The sequence below is a fragment of the Protomyctophum parallelum genome (assembly GCF_964188405.1).
Source record: "Protomyctophum parallelum genome assembly, chromosome: 17".
NCBI classification, from domain to species: Eukaryota; Metazoa; Chordata; class Actinopteri; order Myctophiformes; family Myctophidae; genus Protomyctophum; species Protomyctophum parallelum.
In genome coordinates this window covers 27667546-27687056 of record NC_139719.1, presented here as the reverse complement: position 1 = coordinate 27687056, position 19511 = coordinate 27667546, and the positions used below count along the sequence as shown (strand labels likewise).

Sequence of the window (19511 nt, the reverse complement as noted above, 5' to 3'; positions counted from 1 at the left end):
CTGCTGGGGTAGTGACAGGGGCCCTAGGCTGCTGGGGTAGCAGTGACAGGGGCCCTAAGCTGCTGGGGTAGCAGTGACAGAGGCTCTAGGCTGCTGGGGTAGCAGTGACAGAGGCTCTAGGCTGCTGGGGTAGCAGTGACAGGGGCCCTAGGCTGCTGGGGTAGCAGTGACAGAGGCCCTAGGCTGCTGTAGGGCTGGGCGATATGACGATATATATCGTATTTTCGATAGAAAATGTCTATCACGAAAAAAAAGCTATATCGCCGTTTCGCTTTACGGCAGTATTTTACGTCACAGCGCTTATATACGGCATGCCCAGCAGCCCACCGCGCGCACTGAAAACAGTGAGCCAACACTTTTCGGATGTCTTCTCTATTATATACTCTAAGGCCAACACGACCACAACACAAGCCGAGGTGGTGCTTGCACCTAAAAGAGGGGCAACGTCTTCCATTGTATGGATATGGAAGTGGTTTTGATTACATGAAGGGAGATGATGGCTGACGAGATTCAGAGCGGTGTAAGGGGCACGTTCGGAAATACCACACCGGAGCGAACTCATCTATCAGTTTGCATTGCACAGTGCGCCTAGTGCGCTATTTCCGAACGCGCCCTAAAGTAACCGGTCATTCACTGTTATAAATGCAGGTTTCATGCTGGGTCAAATTGATAAATTGCGTGAGCCACGCATGTTTTACACAGTTGAACAATAAGCTTGTCCGTCGCCGGGTGCACTGCAAACTTCTTCCAAGACGAAGACGTTCCTCTTACCTGTGCAGTCCTCCTGCTGCGTGTCTTGTCTGTCTTGTTTTATTGTTCCAAATAAATTATTCCATTTGAAAAGTCCTTAATTCAGCAACAGCTTACAACAACAACACAAGACGCTGACTTTGTTGTGATCATCAAAAAAAAAGGAAAAGAAAAAGCCCCACTCGTCCCAGAGGGCATGGAGAGTTGACGACAAGATCGCGTTCTCTCTCACTCTCTCTCACTCTATCGCCTGTAGTCAATTAAACATCGTTAAGCTGCCCAACGTCTTTAACAAACTAAACTATAACTACAACAGAACATGTTGATTCCCTATACAGAGCTTAAATGAACTGAAACAACTGTAGTGACAAACTGTGACATGAGATATTTATTTTTTCCTTAAGCCAATTTAATGCAGACACAGGCCTCTGTGTCTGAATGGCAACGTCTTATTTCTTTCTTTTTTCTTTTTAATTGTCATAATAATAATTATTATTAATAATACTAATAAAACTTTATTTGTATAGCACCTTTCATGACATGAAATGCAGCTCTCAAAGTGCTTTACAGAGCAATGGAGAAAAAAAGAAAAGCAAGGCAACGACATTAAAAAACAAGCAGTGATGCAATACAGTGAGGACATGAATAACAAAAAATAAAAGATCAATTAAAAGCAATGTTGTAGAAGTGGGTCTTGAGCTGTGCTTTAAAAATGTCTACAGAGGCTGAACAATTGAGTTCAGCCTCTAATTATTATTATATACATTTTATTTTGTAATATTTTTGTACTTGCTTTGGGCCTGTCTGTGCATGGGAAGGGCATCAGTATTATATTCATATAAGTAGACTGGATAATGAGAATGTAATTGTTTTTTGAGTGGTGCAACCATTATAGACAGCTATGTGTGTCCCTGTCCCTGTATCCGAGCACGGAAATAGCATAACTATTGTCACCACCAAGTGTCACTGTTGTGCAGCCTAACACAGACAGAGGCCAGGGAGGAGAGCTTGTACAGTACAGTACAGTACAGTACAGTACAGTACAGCCCAAGTACAGTAAAGTACTCGACCTGAACAAAAATCAATTCTTTTAGATAAAAAAATAGGTATCGTAAAAAATATGCTATATCGTGAGTATATCGTTATCGTGATAAAATAAATTCTATATCGTGATATGAGATTTTGTCATATCGCCCAGCCCTAGGCTGCTGGGGTAGTGACAGGGGCCCTAGGCTGCTGGGGTAGCAGTGACAGGGGCCCTAGGCTGCTGGGGTAGTGACAGGGGCCCTAGGCTGCTGGGGTAGCAGTGACAGGGGCCCTAGGCTGCTGGGGTAGCAGTGACAGAGGCCCTAGGCTGCTGGGGTAGTGACAGGGGCCCTAGGCTGCTGGGGTAGCAGTGACAGGGGCCCTAGGCTGCTGGGGTAGCAGTGACAGGGGCCCTAGGCTGCTGGGGTAGTGACAGAGGCCCTAGGCTGCTGGGGTAGCAGTGACAGGGGCCCTAGGCTGCTGGGGTAGCAGTGACAGGGGCCCTAGGCTGCTGGGGTAGCAGTGACAGGGGCCCTAGGCTGCTGGGGTAGTAGTGACAGGGGCCCTAGGCTGCTGGGGTAGCAGTGACAGGGGCCCTAGGCTGCTGGGGTAGCAGTGACAGGGGCCCTAGGCTGCTGGGGTAGCAATGACAGGGGCCCTAGGCTGCTGGGGTAGCAGTGGCATGCAGGGGCCATACTAGCCCTAGGCTGCTGGGGCAGTGACACGGGCCCTACAGTACACATGTGTTAGGAATTGGCACAACACCTGAGAGGGTGATAATCTTGTGTTGTTTGGTCGGCTGCCATACTACATAACTCCTAGGGGCTGATATGGCAGCTGGCCAATCGACACAAGATGAAGCTGTGTCTTCCCAAGGGGTTATATGGCAGCTGACCAATCAACACGGCTAGCATGTGCAAGGTGGACTGATCTGGCACCGGCCAAAGAAACCTCTTTGTTTAAGAGACAGAGAACATGTCAAACATGGACGAAACTTGGCTTCTTCGGGCTCCGTACACACTATTGAAACATAAATCGCTCTCTCTGTTCCGGGGGGAGAGGGGGGGCAGAGCAGCTCACAATTCATTTTCAATGGGAGTCACTGGGTTTCACAGAGCAGCTCTGCTCCATGGCTGTGTTCTGCCCTCCTCCCCCCCATGGAGCAGAGCTGCTCTGTGAATCCCAGTGACTCCCATTGAAAATGACTTTGGAGCTGCTCTGCCCCCCCTCTCCCCTCGGAACAGGTTTCAATAGTGTGCACGGCGCCTCGGACAGTGTGAAAGAATGGGACTCCCTCTTTCCCAGGTGTTTCACCCAGGTGTGCATGATTATATGCCTAAACCTAACCCTAACCTCACTAAAAAGCGAACTTTAACCCTAACCTCCCAAACACTATGCTTGCGAAAAGCATTCTTTGTTCTGTACTTATACATACAATTGTATGGTACAAAACACTGAAGTCCTTAAACCAGAAACCTAACCTTAACCCTAACCTCAGAGAAATGTTGTCTAAACCTAACATCAAAACCACGTCCACCTGGGAAAGAATAGAATATATGCACAGCAGCCTATATTGGAAAGAAATTGGGCCTTTTCCTTACTTCACAGGTCTTACAAATGATATACTTTGTTTCCGATTTCGGTCCAACAGAGTCAAGGTGCCGATATTGTGCATGTCGGCTCACTGGAAAGACTGCAGTGTCAAAGCGTGGTCCGTAGGTACCCTCATGATTCCTCGAGGCTGCTGTCTGCCATGTGATTTGGTTCCTTTGTGTGTAGACAAACTCCAGTGTTTCTTCAGTTGATAATAGGCTCTATACGCACAGCAGTCATATTGGAACAAAATTGGGCCTCTTCCTTCCCTCACAGGTCTTCGCGGCTACACAGGTTCCAAATGGCCCCTTACGGTTGCAGAGTGTACAAGTGGAACCAAATAGACCCCAGAGTTATGGGGGGGGGGGTCCATGAAATAAAAAAGAAACACTGTGCAACACTAAACAGAACAGAGCCTAATAATTAGAATAATTGGTAAGACCTGTGAAGGAAGGAAGAGGCCCAATTTTGTTCCAATATGACTGCTGTGCGTAGAGCCTATTATAAGAAACACTGGAGTTTGTCTACACACAAAGGAACCAAAACACATGGCAGACAGCAGCCACCAGCTTGTTGATAGATGTTGAAAGATGTTGAGAAAACTGACGCTGAGATCTAGGTCGTCCTCAGACGAGCCCGTCATCGTCATTTCCAGTCATCCCGGTTCACTCCTGCATCGCTCTTGAGTACATCCGTGTATGTTAGCGTTGTACTGTACGTCCTCGTGATCGCTGAGAGACTTGCTCCATCTCTGTTTAGCTGTTCTAATCGACATCCGTCACGATCATGACATTTACTTGACAATTCATTGTCATTCAAATAATTGCAACTAACGATTTAATTGTAATCAACACTGGACATGGCCTCGTTTTTATTCTAATTGGCTCTGCCTTATTTGTGGTTGTTTAGTGTGATTTTGAGACCTACAGGTATATTGAGTGAATGGGATCATTACTCATCAAAGTCTCATCCACAAACGCATTTACATAAGCACGCACGCACCATAATCACATGACAATCATTTCTAATAATACATGGCCACAGTGAAGTCGTTAATTTCAAGCTACTGCTACATTCCTGGTCTATCTGCTAGATAAGACTCTTCATCAACGGTCTGCTGGTGTCCTGTGTGTGTGTGTGTGTGTGTGTGTGTGTGTGTGTTGTGTGTGTGCTCATGTAATTCAATAAAGATTACAGCAGGATGACTGTGTGCACACGCACGCACAGTCGGGTCATTGGCGGAGGGTTTAAGAGAGAGAGAGAGATAGAGAGAGACAGCACACACACAAACAAAACAAGGTAGAAACTGAGCTACACTTCCTAACCGTCTGCCCACTGTACCAAGACATCAGAGACATACAGTACTTCCCAAGGAGAGTTTCAAAATCACGCAAATGTAAATGTTTATATCCAAATGAATGCAAAAACATTTAAATACTGCTGTCAAGTTTCAAAAGTATAAAGCGTCTCCTACTGTATATGGATGTATAACTATCTCTGACAGAAAACCTTTTTGTTTTCTTCCACTTTTGCTTTGGCAATCTAAACGTATGTTTTCTCATGCCAATAAAGCTCCTTTGAATTGAATTGAAAAGAGAGAGAGGGAGAGGGGGAGAGGGAGAGAGATAGAGGGAGAAAAAGAGAGAGACTTAAGGCCTATTCATACTCCAGTTTTAGGTGATAAGGTGACCACTGAAAACGACAACATGACGTCACTCTGCAGTGATAAGTGACTCACCGCTGCTCACCCAAAACACATCTCTGAGTGAAAAGGTCACCTCCAGCCCAACACACACAAATGGAAATACAAAAAGCCATCTACTTATAGCCTGCAAGAAGAGGCAAACACACTCATTGTTCAATAACATAATCAATCCTGGGCTGGATTTATTACCAAAAATATATCAAACCAATAACTGACTTAATCTTGCTCATACAGTATACCCTGTATTATACTTTGTAGTACAATGGTGGTGTACAAAACTAGAGAAAATATACTATATATAAATATTATATACTGTATATGTCTCTGTCTGTGTGTACGGCTGAAATGCACATAACTTGAGAACCGTTCGCTCCGCCGACTTCAAATTCAACACACGCTTTCCACACCCCCACAGGGAGTGCAGTGCCTGGCGTCGAGTCCATCGGAACCACGGTTGTCCGCCACAAAAGGCCTCTTGCCCGGGCTCTGGACAGGACCCCTGCCCAATCTCCATATATGGAGCTGGCCTGTTCTGACATCACAACACTCCATATTTGGGCATGCCTGACACAGAACTCCATATATAGGCATAAAGGACACAGAGAGACAGATGCAGAAATTTCCATATATGGGCATAAAAGGGACACAGACAGATGGGTGGAACGGGTACTCTGACACGGGTACAACGGGTATTGCATAGCCCGGTGGGGCATGGTGGGGCATGGATCTCCCCATTGTTACTGACTCAGTGCACTACAGCCGGGCACCGGTCTAGTATATATAATTTTGTAAAGTAACTCATTATAAATACATAGTTACATTGCTATGAGTCATCAAATTGGGTTCTAACAGTCTCTGTCCACCCACATATCACCCTGTCAAGCTTTCTGGCAAAAGCTCCAATAGTGCTTAATGAAATTGCACCATAATTGTCCGTTAAGTTAATAAGAGATTAATCGCAAAACAGAGACATTTCTTGGCTGAGCAAAAGCAACGCTTCAGTCGCTGGCAATGACACTCAACTAGAAACAAATGTAAACAAACAACATTTTTTTGTGTGGTGTTGAGGGGGGGGGGGGGGGGGGACTGAGAAAGTATTAGATGATCAAATAAACTAAATTATTCAGTGTACTGTAGCATCAAGACATTTATTTATTTTTTATCCCACGATTTTGTAACCACCTTTCTTCACCTAGTGTCAATTATTATATCTAATGTAATCCTTGGCACTACACTCACTCTGCCAACATGGGGAGAGCAACGGACTGACCTTCATAACATAGCCCTTAATCAGAGAAAACCTACTGTACAGGGATGCCCCCTTAGTCAGCTGGTCCAGGGACTATATGTGACTACATTTGACTGAGGGGCTGCCATTGGATTGTTTTTCTTCATGTCATATGAAAGCAGGGAATCATAGCTTCAAATTGACATTGGTTGCTCAGTTTGACCCACCAGATTTGGAGATATGGCTTATAGAGTAATGTCTTGCAGAAAACAGCAAGTTGAGAAAACAGGCTTGAAAGGTTCACTTCTGTGGTCTCTAAGATTACACCTACATGTTTAAGCATTTATTTCATATTTACATGTCAATTTCGGCTCTGACACTTATTTCAGACATGCTCTAGTATGTGAAGAGTCTGCATATGCTATTAAATCATTTTGAAAAAAAAAAAAAAAATCTCCTCTGGTGAAAAGCTGGAGTTTGCGCGATGGCAGGCTCTCCGTTAAATCTCTGACAGGGGGGAATTTCCCTTGTTTGGACGTACCGCATGGAAGGAACACGTTATTCCAACCAGTTCCTTTCCCCTCCATCAGGCGCCCAGGCTGGCCGGGTGGAGGCGGTTTTTGTGAGGGTACCTACCCTAGGGAACACGGGGAGAACATGCAAACTCCAGTACTGCACACAGAAAGGCCCTTTCGCCAACCCCACCTAGGGTAAGGGCACTGATGACGCGGAAGAGAGAACACGCCCCCAGCGCCAACAGAGTCCCCGGCGGAAATCGAACCCAGGACCTTCTAGCTGTGAGGTGACAGTGCTACCGACTGCGCCCCCGTATCGCCTTCCTGTGCATTGTTGAGTATAGTTGTTTTTTTGTCTGGTATATATTTATTTTTTTAATCACATTATGCTGCTGTAACACCTCAATTTCCCTTCAGGGATCAATAAAGTATATCTCATCTCATCTCGCATCATTTCGCCCCCTGTCCACATCAAAAAGCTTTGCACATTACAAACAAATATTTGTGTATGGATGCTCCCAAGAAAGTCTCTGGCTTAACTCTAGCTCTGCCCAACTCTACAGTAGCCTGAGAGAGACTATCTGCCTTATGGGATCAATGACAAGTCCATGACAGAGAGCCAGATAATGTAAAATGACTCGGACATGGAGGCAATGTGTAAAAGGTGTACAGGTCACATGGTGGGCTTTCTTCTATGGACAGGATGCTGAACACTAAGCACACAACCTTTAATTTAGAAACAATATACAAATATAAGCCTATATAGGCTATGGGAATGGGGCGGCAGTGACTTAGGTGTAGAATGGCTGGTAGAACAGCCAACGAGAGGTTCCCAGTTCGATCCTGGGCTCCTCCAGAGTTTGTGTCAAAGTGTCCTTGCGCAAGACTCTGAACCCCTAATTGCTCCCGGTGTGCAGGTTGGTGCCTCGCATGGTTTCCCCCGCCATCGGTGTATGAATGTATGTAATGTAATGTATAAAGGGTTAGAGTGGTTAAACTCAGCCATCCTGAGGCAGCCTCAATCCACAACGCAAATCAAACACTCCCTCATCCTCCCTCAACACTTAGTGTGTGGATATGATGGGGGGGACGGGGTGGGGCGGGGGGCTAAAGGTATCCATGTTATCTCACGTTAAACGACCATACTGGCCTAAATACATATCATTGTCTATTCACAGCTTCCGCCATACATATGGTAAACATATTCATATTCTTGCCGTTAATTGCTTTATTTTCAGAGGTCACAGTTGTCATACGTCGGTTTACATTTGTTGTTTGTAAGTCATGAATAAGTCATACAATTTAGTTCATGAAAAAATATTTTCCTCCAGGGACATGGCTAGGCTTTTCTAATCAATCCACTCTTTAAAATGCATAAAACAACACAACGTTACAGTAACTTAAGTTACTGTAAATTAATATTACGGAAATTATATTATGGATGGATGGATTTGTTTTTACGTCCGGATACCCCCCCGTCCAGGACAGGCTTCAGATGCGACTCCTCAGGACACTTGGCTCAGATCTGAACCCATTTTATTTGGCGTTATAGGAACCCATTGCGACCGCAGGCCCTTGCTGACATCGACCCCAGACAGGGTTCGAACCCACATCCTTCATGAGGCATATGCTCTAACCACGAAGGACTTAAAATTCTATTAAAAAGGAGGAAACAGTCAGAACGTTAGCATGCCAACTCTTAAGCTTTGGACAGAAGCCCTAATTCTGTCCAATTCTAAGGATTGTGATTAAAATGCACTGCCCACACACACGCAGGCATACAGGCACGCACCCACACACATGCACACAGTGAGGCTAAACCCCGCCTGTGGGAGGGATTCCTGCTATTGTCATCAGGGGTCCCCGCCCGGTGTCATTCCTGACAGGATCCCAGATATATCTGTGTAATTACAACACACACCAGGGCTCTCTGGACAAATCCCTGCCTGCGCTAAAGCCTCCACACAGGGACGTGAATGGAGATGGAGCCTCCGTGGGGAGCATAGAAGATACAGGGAGACCACAAGACACTGTGGAGAGAGAGGGGATGAATGTGGAATGAACGCTGCTGTGTGATATGTGGAAGCAGGAATAGACCCATAGATGAGAGAAAGGAGAGCTAATAGACAGTGTAAGAGAAGATAAGGAGCAGGGGGATTAAATTTAGCTGCTAAAGAGAGGGATTGTTGGAATGTGAGAAATGGTTGTGGGGAGACGGAGACACACAGAGAGAGAGAGAGACGATAGTCAGACAGAAAAAGAGAGGGAGATGCAACAGTGAGTGGTGGCTTAACCGCTATACTAGTCTATAAGACTATATACTGTCATACGACAGAGAAATAGTAGATCTTAGATCTATATACTGTACATCATGTACATACTGAGAGAAAATCTCACCCGTGTGAAGTGAGGGGCGTTCTTATCATCGTACATCATCCATTCATTGTCAAAGGGAATTAAATCTCTGTGTAGGAGCCGATTTGCTCGTCCACATATGATGGCACAATGGCATTTAATGTTTGTGTTAGGACAAGAATCCACACTATAGCTGAATATATAGGAGGGGTTAGCAGCACCCCTCAAAAACTACAGAGATAGTCAGACAGAAAAAGAAAAAAACTACAGAGATAGTCAGACAGAAAAAGCAAAACACACTTGTGTGAAGTGAGGGGTGCTCTTATCGTCGTACATCATGACATAAATTATCTATTCATTGTCAATGGGACTATAATGTCTGTATAGGACGAAAATAGCAATTTGCTTGTCCACATATGACGTAATTCTCCATTTATTGTCAATTTAATGTTTGTGTAAGGCGACAATCTACACTAATAGCTAAAAACTAATAGCGCCCCTCAAAAAACTAGAGAATTAGAGAGGACAGATAGTGAGGCCAGCTGCTGTGTAAATCCACAGAGACACATACATTACAGTATGGTCCAGCTTATCGATGGACCATGCTTGGTGTCAGCTACTGTACCACATAGTGTGTGCATCTGTACCTCATATTGTGTGCATCTGTAGCATGCAGAATCATCGTGTCATGAAAGACCCCAACTCTAGTCTTATCTATAGTCCATGCTTCAGCGAAAAAAACTGCCACTTAAGATTCCATGGGGATATTTTGGAGGAAATAGCTGGAGCCTGTACTGTACAAAGAACAAATCTGTCATTGGTGCTATATCTGGTAGAGGTGACACATCTCCCCATGTGCGCCGCCTGGCATCCAGGACCATGGAAAAAGCCCACGCACAGTCAGTGGTAGCTATTGTAGAGCACCTTCAGACGGCCTTCACACAACACAGACAGCCAAGTGTTGATTTTGACAGCACATTTTGATTTTAGTCAGTCATTTGAATACATTTTCTTTTAGCTTTTAGTCAACTTAAATGTTTTAGTCGACTAGATATCATATGATTTTAGGCAACTAAATCTACAGTTGATTTAGCCGACTATTTGAGCCACGGACCACCATTTGATGACATTTAGACTTGCTGACCCAAAACTAAAGAATTTTGTTATCGTTGGATGAGATTTGTCCACAATTCCATTCTCTAATAATATAGACTTCTTGTGTATTAAGTAATGCAGATGATTTAACTCTTGAGAGCTTAAACGGGTCCATTTGGTTTCAGAGTGGTGGATAAAGGTGCCAAAGAAGAAATGCACCATTTATGAGTCACATAACATGCACTGTACTGTACACGTCTCCTCACTTCTATTTTGGCTTACTAACACTATTCTCCCACACCACCGGTTCCCAAACAATGGAACCAGTTTTGGGTCACAAACCCATTTGGCAGGGAAAATATTCCCTTTTTACGTTTCTAACAAAAAAACAAAAGATTATTTCCCCCAAAAAAAATGTCAAAATCGTTTCCGGATCATTTTGAAAAAATAAACTCAAACCTTTCGAAGAAGGTCGATGCACACCTCAAAGGTTGGTGACAGGTGCGTAGTAAAAAGGTGCAAATGTTCAGAAGGGGATCTCTGCGCAGCCCCGGAGTGGCCATTGAGAGACCTTGAGCGCTCAAGTTAATAAAAAAAGAAATCTCTCTCAGTGGCCACTCTGGGGCTCCGTAAATCTCGGATAATACAATCTAAAAAGGTCCCGCACACTGTCTGGAACTTCAAAAATGTTGCTCTTTATTAGGTCGACGTTTCGGTCGTTACACCCTCACCGGGTCGGTTTTGGTTCTCCAGCTGAAAAGGCTTGGGAAACTGTACTACTACCCAGCTAGCATCTATTACAACTGTATGGCAGTGGCAGGCCATCCACTCACACCCTCTGCTACGGTACACTGTGTGGCAGTGTGGAAAACACTGTAAAAGTGGATATATGTCATGATCCTGCATGATATATAGCAGAATCTGCAATCTCCAGCCTAAGGGCAGCTACAGTATGCTGCGAGTTGAGAGCAGTATATATGATTGTGAATCCAGTCGAATTGGACTGCAGTTGAACCCAGAACTATCACATTCTGTCAGTGGGAGTGGGATCGCTTTTACGCAGGCACGCACGCATGCATGCACCCAACCATGCATGCACTTGTGTGATGTTCTTACCGAGCACACACACACACACACACACACACACACACACACACACACACACACAAACACACACACATCTTCTCAGAGCGTCTGGCATACCCAGCCAGGGACAGTGTTTCTGAGTCTCCATGGCGACAGGGAGGAGATGCAGAATGCTGCATGCAGGCATCCTGTCACTCATGGGAGTTCATGTGTGAGATTGAGTTTACAAACAAAGTGTACATGTCCTCTATGTCCGGTGGAAACCTTGTATGTCCCAGAACGGTTACCTTTCAGGAGAGAGAGAGAAAAAACTGCGTTCCAAATGGATCCAATGTAGTTAAATATTTAGTTCCAAGCTCTTGTTAATAGCTCTTTTGACACACTTAACCACTTTCACTTTCCAAATGTTTTAATAATAGCTAAAATATAGCGGATATACAAACTGTTGGTACAGGGCATTAGACATTCATTTACCAAAAGACAAACAAACAAGATATTAGGTTTCTGCCCGAAGGTGGCGATTTGAAAAAAGAGAGCCAGAGAGAGAGAGAGAGAGCCAGAGAGAGAGAGAGAGAGAGAGAGAGAGAGAGAGAGAGAGAGAGAGAGAGAGAGAGAGAGAGAAAATGGGTCTCCCCAGCATGCTACTGTAGTTACTAACAAATGGATCCTTACAGGTCTGTAACTCAGAGAGTGTACAAACTTGTCCATTTGGTTCCATGTGTAGTTGTACACTCTCAGTTAAATTGACAGAGAATCTTGCCGTGCAGATTGGGGCCACAAAGATAAATAATTATTGTCCTACAGTACACTACATGGGGGTCATTGAAATGATAATGTTTGAGAATAACTGTTCCATGTGGGAGGTTCAATTGTTCTGTGAGTTCTACTGTAGGCCTACTGTGAGTACACTACTGATATCATGCTTGCACCCCCTTTCATGATCCCCGTCTTTCGGTGTCTCATTATCTCACTCACAAAACGCACACAAAATTCCCATTGACAATGAATGGAGAATTTACGTCATATGTTTCTGAACAAATTGACATGTTATGTCATGATGATGTACGATGATAAGAGCGCCCCTCACTTGACACGGGTGTGATTTTTGGACCAATTTTTGGCCATTCGATGGGAGGGAATGGGCGTTATGGCACCATAAGGCTGTTGCCTTATGGTGCCATAACGCCCATTCCCTCCTATCGAATGGCCGCGGACAGATTGGACGACATTGTTAAAGATTCAGTGTCACTTATTGGTCGTGATCCATCACCGTTCCATTCCTGCTGGCCTACCATGGAGGCACTCCATCACAGCTGGAGAGTGTCACAATCATTCAAGCTGATGTTTTCTGGGAGACTTTTAGAGGCAGCGCTAGGTGTAAATCCAGACTCAAAAACATGAGTCCAGCTCAATCAAATTAAACACACTGTCCTTGTGGTTGTGGACAGTCAAACCAATATCTAGTATGTGCCTCATCGACAAATCGATAAATTCAAATTGGTTTCACTTTTGATCAGTCCATTCCAGTCCACACAAGTGACACAATCCCTGCTTTGCTCAACGTCATGATGAAAAGTCTGTCCGTGACTTTACGGACTGCATGGGGCTGACAAGCTGCCATGTGTAGCACTTAGCTGTGACGCACTGGGAATACAGACTACCATGTGTAGTACAAGACTGACAATACAACTGCACCACTTGATGCAACCGCTTATTCAACAGGTTCTCAAAGTGGTACCCGTTTATTTAATGTTGTCATTATTGTCAAAATATTGAAAAATAATGAAGAAAAAAAACAGTACAATTAGCCAGACGTTTTAGGATATTTTGGGAGTCCATTTGGGGCATATGTCATATTATAGTAGGCAAAAAACGGCTATTTTGAGCCCTCCTAGCCCAGCTTTGTGTCTGTGTGTAAAGACAAATAAGCATTTTGTCCAAATGACTAAGAGTGACTAAGACAAATAAGCATTTCGTCCAAAAGACTAAGACTGACTAAATAAAAAAAATGCCTGCCAAAAACAACACTGGTGTGTACCAACCATGGAAATGATGTGATTGGCTGAGCACGGAATGTGAATGTGAAGAGCGGCCCTCACTTCACACAAGTGTGATTTTTAAGGGACGCTATGTAAACGAGTAAATCAGCCAACCAATCACAGGCAACAGGTATTCTGATTGGCCAGTCTGAGATGATTCATGATGATGTATGTAAACGATGTCATATGTAAACGATCAAATCGGCTTCACATGTTGGTGGGAGCGCTTGGCCAATAAGGGACCACCTTATGTACCTTATGTAGCAATGTCAAATGTCATTGAAAACATAAATTGATGTATGATGACAAGCAGAGCGCCCCTCATTTCATACGGGTATGATTTTTATAATTATCTAATCACATGTGATGATGTGATGACATCGTGTGACAACGCCATGACGTAGAATAGATTGGAATAGGCTACAAAGTACTAAATATCACTGTGCAGTTGCATACCTGCGTATCTCCACGGTAAATCTCAACAAGGCACTCCAGTGATCATCATCAACTTCCTCCGGCGTTTGATAAAGTCTAAGCCAAGGCCTTCCTATAGTTTCAATAAGGTTTATATCAGTCAGACTCTTGCAGACATGGGAGCTGTAACTGATGATGAAGTTATTCAAAGACGTCTCCTGATTAATGGGGACGGAGCTGGAGATGATCGACGTATCAATTGTCTCCTGAAGAGCTTCATCACGTGGTGCCACTCGCCACACGGGGCCGCGGAGGAAGGCTTCACACAATACCAGAAGATGCTCGCCATGTTAGCCCAATGTGAGTTCTCCATGGGGAAGACGCTGATGGTCTACAACATGAACCTCCGGGAAATGGAGAATTACGAGAAAATATACAAAAATGTAGAAGAAAACATCACGTCTGCACACGAGAAGATATCGGAATGCAAGAAGGAGATTCAGGGGGCCAAGAATATACGAAAGAATCGTCAAGAATACGATGCACTGGCCAAAGTCATTCAGCAGCATCCAGATCGACATGAAACACTAAAGCAGTTGGAGGCACTCGACAAGGAGCTTCAGCATCTTTCCAACATCAACGACAACGTGGATGCAAAGTTGGAGTTGAGGAAGAAGCAGTTCCATATGCTCCTCATCACCATCCAGGAACTACAGCAGACATTGGAAAACGACAAGAAATTGGACAATGATGAAGACATTCAGGAAGCCCCCATGGAGACTAGTGGTGAATGTGATGAGAAGTCAGACAGTGATGAAAACAATCAAGAAGACCCAATGGAGAATGGTGAATGTGTTGCAGAACTGCATTAGTTCTCCTATTTTTGAGCGGTGCTAACCGCTCCAATGTGTCGCTTTGTTATTACGCCCCCCTGTGACGTCATGATGAAAGTCGCCGCTGACTTCACACAAGTGTGAAGTGACTGCCCCTCCAATGGCTGACTTTTTAAATTACGTCATATAGCAGCCAAGTCTATAGAGTAGACATTCAATGTGAGGCGCCCCTCACTTCACACAAGTGTGATTTTTGAGGGGCGATAGCACCTCCTATGTCTAGCTTTTAGTGTGTGTGCAACTGTGGCTGTGCAAACACAAACTTTGTTCTAACACAAACATTGAAGACGAAGGTGAGGATGCAAATTCTGATTGGCCGGAATGAGATGATGTATGATGATGTACGATGATAAGAGCACTCACTTCACACGGGTGTGATTTTCTTAAATAATAAAGTTAATAAAAACATGCCCACTCGGGGCGTCATGTGTGGGGTGGCATGTCATCTATTCATTGTATGAAAGAATATTAGTTACATGATGTATTTATATCGGCCACATGATGTCTTATGTTGTCATTTAGTGCTCTAAACAAACATTAAAGTACATAGACTTGGCTGCCATATGATGTAATCTTCAAAAGCCATGGATTGGAGGTGCTAGCGCCCCTACGAAATATCAATTTGGTGAATGAATTTGGTGCATCGTAAATACTGACAGAATGCTCCCCAAGTGAACGGGTACAGATTTCTAGTACTGATGTCACAGATGACTGATGTCATCCACTGGCCTCTGTGCCTATCTCAGCCAAGCCAGCAGGAACATGGGGGATTTTGGCAGCAAACTAGTGGCCAAATATGGTATTTCAAGCTTAGTGTCCAAGTGGTTCCCAGACCCGTAAAGGAGAGTGTACTTGTTCTGGGGCCCAGAGTGTACTTGTTCTGGGGCCCAGGCTGAGCTGGGCGGAGCAACTTTCATTGAAATGAATGGCTGGGGATTTTCCATCCATACTCTAGTTTTTAATATAGCTCTATGATTTCACGGTTTTCACCCACACAATAACCTAGGCAACGCTGAGAAAAGAAGCTATTGCATGGAATAAATTTCACAAATTCAACAGATATGGAGATGACCGACATCATAATAGTGACATCATAGACTGCTCTGCCAGATGATGTTTATTTTGGTTTCTGCACGTCCATGCATTTGAATTTCATTGTATTTTTTTTTTATGGGACGATCTACAAGCTCAAAACGCTCTGATTGCTATGATTTGACATGTTGTGAGCTTGTAGATCATTCGATAAAGTCTAAACATATATGGCTTAGTGTGTACCAGTGTGTGTGTGTACCTGTGTGTGCACACACGCATGCATGCATGCATGTTTTCAGGTTCATCCCAGGGAGAGCTCAGCGGTCATATTGCTCTTGCCGCCTCTCCTTTTCTTTCCCTTTCAGAATTCTGTCCATCCTCACCTCATCGTCCATTAGCCTGTTTAACATCCTCTCCTTCAATTCGATTGCGTTCGATTCCCTTATACCTTCCTTTCTCTTTCTCCTTGGTTGTCCTGTTACGTATGTATGTACGCATAATCATGGTGGACGCAAAGGCCTAATATTTGAAATTAACATTATCTCTTCTTCATACCGCTCGGCGTTTACCATCACCACTTATTTTTTTGCTAGATCTCTCGCTCTCGCCATTCTGCCCACAACAGTGGAGGGGGGGTGTGTGTGTGTGTGTGTGTTTTGAAGGTCTGCACAGTATAATTCAGACTCGGATAGATAAATCGATATTTTCCACAGTCATATCCAGCCCACACACCTCCCACTAAATGGACACTTTAACCTTAAAGCCTCGCTGAGAGGCTCGGAGAGGAGAGTGGAAGTCAGAAGAGATTAGACAGGAAAGAGAAATCAAATGCACAAATGGTTGAAACTTATAGTAGTACAGTATTCTAATCAGCAGTTTTACATACATACACTAACGTGAATTTGACCTGTTATTGAGAGAGTTTAATAAAAAGGTAAAGGTTAGGGCCTACATTTTCTTTTACTGGGAGAATTAAGGCTTATTCATAGTCCACTTTTATGTGCTGAGGTGACCACGTTTTTAGGTGGTCACCTCATCACCTAAAACTGGACAATGCACAGAGCTCAAACAGATCATGGGTGCGGGTTGCCATGTTTTGCTGCTTGAGAGCGTAAGACTTGTGGCAGCATGCTGGCACCGTATCCTACACGTATATGTGCTATAGTATATTTGGTACTTGCTTATTTTCAAAGGGGTGCTGGCAGGGTTACACACTGCCTCCTCCAAGCTGACAGCCCACGCAGGCCGGATCATATCATGCATTCCAATAGAAAAGTAGGCCAGCACAGATTCAATGGAAAAAGACCTGGCTGTGTGGCTACACTGCAGCCAACATGTAGGTATGGTACTCTCTATGACAATCATTAGACAGGCATCGACAACATAGTGAACCATTTTGTAAAAGGGGGTTTTGGTTACAGTTCTGTCTGCTGGTGTGGTGTATTTGGTTTTGGGCTCACTTTCAATATAATAACATGCTATTTGGGCCTCAGTTATTTGTTCTAGCGCTATTAGGACAATATACCTTTTTTTTGTATCCCCAATTACCATCAATTTTGTTGTTTTGCCAATTCCCACTGAACGTTGAAGTGCAGTACACAATATCTGTCACTGCTAACCACCCGTGTTGGTCTTGGCAGGTTGTACTGTGACCAGTGGTTCTCAAAGTGGGGTTTGAAGAAAACTCCAGGGGTCCTTGGGGATTCTAGAGGTTTGAGGATCACTGGTGTGGACTGTGGAGAGACATACCTGATACTGTTTCCGATAACTTCATACCGAGTACCTACTGTATACTAGTGTGTACTTTAAACAAATGTGACCGGGGACAGTGGTTTAATATACAAGGGGGCCATGGTCATTTTTCAGTTATTTACATATTATGAAACTGCACACTGTAACCTTTCATATGATGTATTGCTCATAAATTGGGGGGGAAATGAAGAAGATATGACCATTTGAAACTTGTTGAACTGTAAACACCAAAGTACAGAATTAGTCATTCTAAGATTTCAAATTATTTAGCATCTCTGAGCCCAGGAATGGGTGAGACAATAGATACTTGTCTCCACCCCTAGATACTTGCATAAACACTCCCCCCATCCTCTAACCACTCCACACTGTCAACTGCACAGAATGACTTGAGTGGACACTTAGTAAAAGAAGGTCATCATTCTAGAACTCTTAGAATAAGAATAAATAGAGATGATAAAGTATCAATATTGCAATATAGAAATATAGGACGGACGTTGTTTAGTGTATGTTTTGTAATAATACAATCTAAAAAATAACTAGTAGGCTAATTGAGTTTTCAAATAAATACATGTGGAGTAAAACTACTTGCAGCTAACACTGCAAGTAGGCTATAATTTATTCCATGAAGTTACTTGTAGTTTTAGACCCATGCTTTTAATTGCCAAATTTAAAAATGCTGTATGTGGGGCTCCAGGGACTCCCAGTGTTCCTTGAGGGTGTTCCAAATGGTATGTAACTCTGAGAGTGGGCAAGTGTTGTACACTCTCAGAGTTATGGTGGTCCTTGAAATTTAAAAGTTTGAGAACCACCGGTCTAGGAATAAATAATTTCAAGTGCAGCTACAAGTTAGTAAATAATATTATAAATTGTACAGTGAGAGTATAATAATTCAAAATACTAAATAATTGATTCATGTAAATTACATATCTTCAAGTGATAAATTACGCGTAATCGGAATAGCATAGTACTCGCCGATAGCATTTTAGGCAGTATCGGCAGCTTTTCCGATATTGGAGCAACTCTAGCCGGTACTAGTGCTGCAAAAAGAACACACCCCCCTGCCAGCTTAAATTTCCCCCTGAAAACAACTGCCCGTTGTGCTTGTTGGAGCGCCCGGCCAAAACAGGAGGCACCGAGGAGGAACTGAACACCAGGCAGGAACTTTACCGTTGTGACACCCCGACACCATGTTCTTATATAGTAAAATTGAAGATATAGCCTTCTAATGTCAATGTAATAGTCAAGATCAGATCATTGAGTATGCAGCACACATACCTCTCACTCCCTCTCTCTCCAACCCTAGGTTCTATCCATACCCAGTCTGACTTTGTCCTACCGCTTTCTCTCATTTGAATCCTGTTTTCTCTCTCTCTACCTCAATCCCTTTCTCTCCGTTTCTGTCCATATCATTCCCTCTGCTGCAGTTGAGGTGTCTTGCAGGGAATACTAATGAAAACACTTCAGCTCCACCATACATTATGTCACTGTGTCTGTGATATGTTGAGGCGCTGTATGGGCTTCCATAATTGACAGTGTACAGACTACAGAGTAGTGTACACACAAAGAAACACGCATGTAAAGCAGAGACACGGACACATGTAAGCAACAATTAATCACGTGCGAGCACACACACGATTGCATGCACGCACGCACGCACGCACACACAATACACATTGCACACCTCACCAATTCTGCTGCTCATACGCTTGTATTTCTGCCCATGTCAGCACACGGTAACAGCCAGATAAGTCATTGTTTACACAGTATAACGACCTAATGAAGATAATTAATTAGGAAGAAAGTGAGTCAATATGCAATGTGCGCATGTGTCTGTGACATTATTGGCCTCCTCACAGCATCCACGAGAGAGCGTACTTTATGCCAGCATACTATATGTGTACAGACTATCCAGGTGTCTTTGGATGGGCTGTCTATCATACAGTTTAAGCTTACGTTAATCAGGTTACAAATACCACTAATGAGTAATCACTATAGGGATGTACTATGTGTCTATGTGTCTATTGATCA

The 19511-nt window shown here is 43.8% G+C and overlaps 2 protein-coding genes across 2 annotated transcripts in view; one reads left to right on the top strand and one right to left on the bottom strand.

Annotated features, from left to right (window-relative positions):
• ryr2a (ryanodine receptor 2a (cardiac)) overlaps positions 1-19511 on the bottom strand; it is a gene marked incomplete at both ends in the record, with an annotated part of 249977 nt that overhangs the window by 194428 nt on the left and 36038 nt on the right. The window lies entirely within an intron of this gene.
• LOC310874075 (THO complex subunit 7 homolog) lies at positions 13983-14678 on the top strand (the record flags this gene model as incomplete). Its single annotated transcript, XM_083786750.1, has 1 exon — positions 13983-14678. One exon carries the CDS (start codon positions 13983-13985, stop codon positions 14676-14678), a length of 696 nt encoding a protein of 231 aa, XP_083642876.1.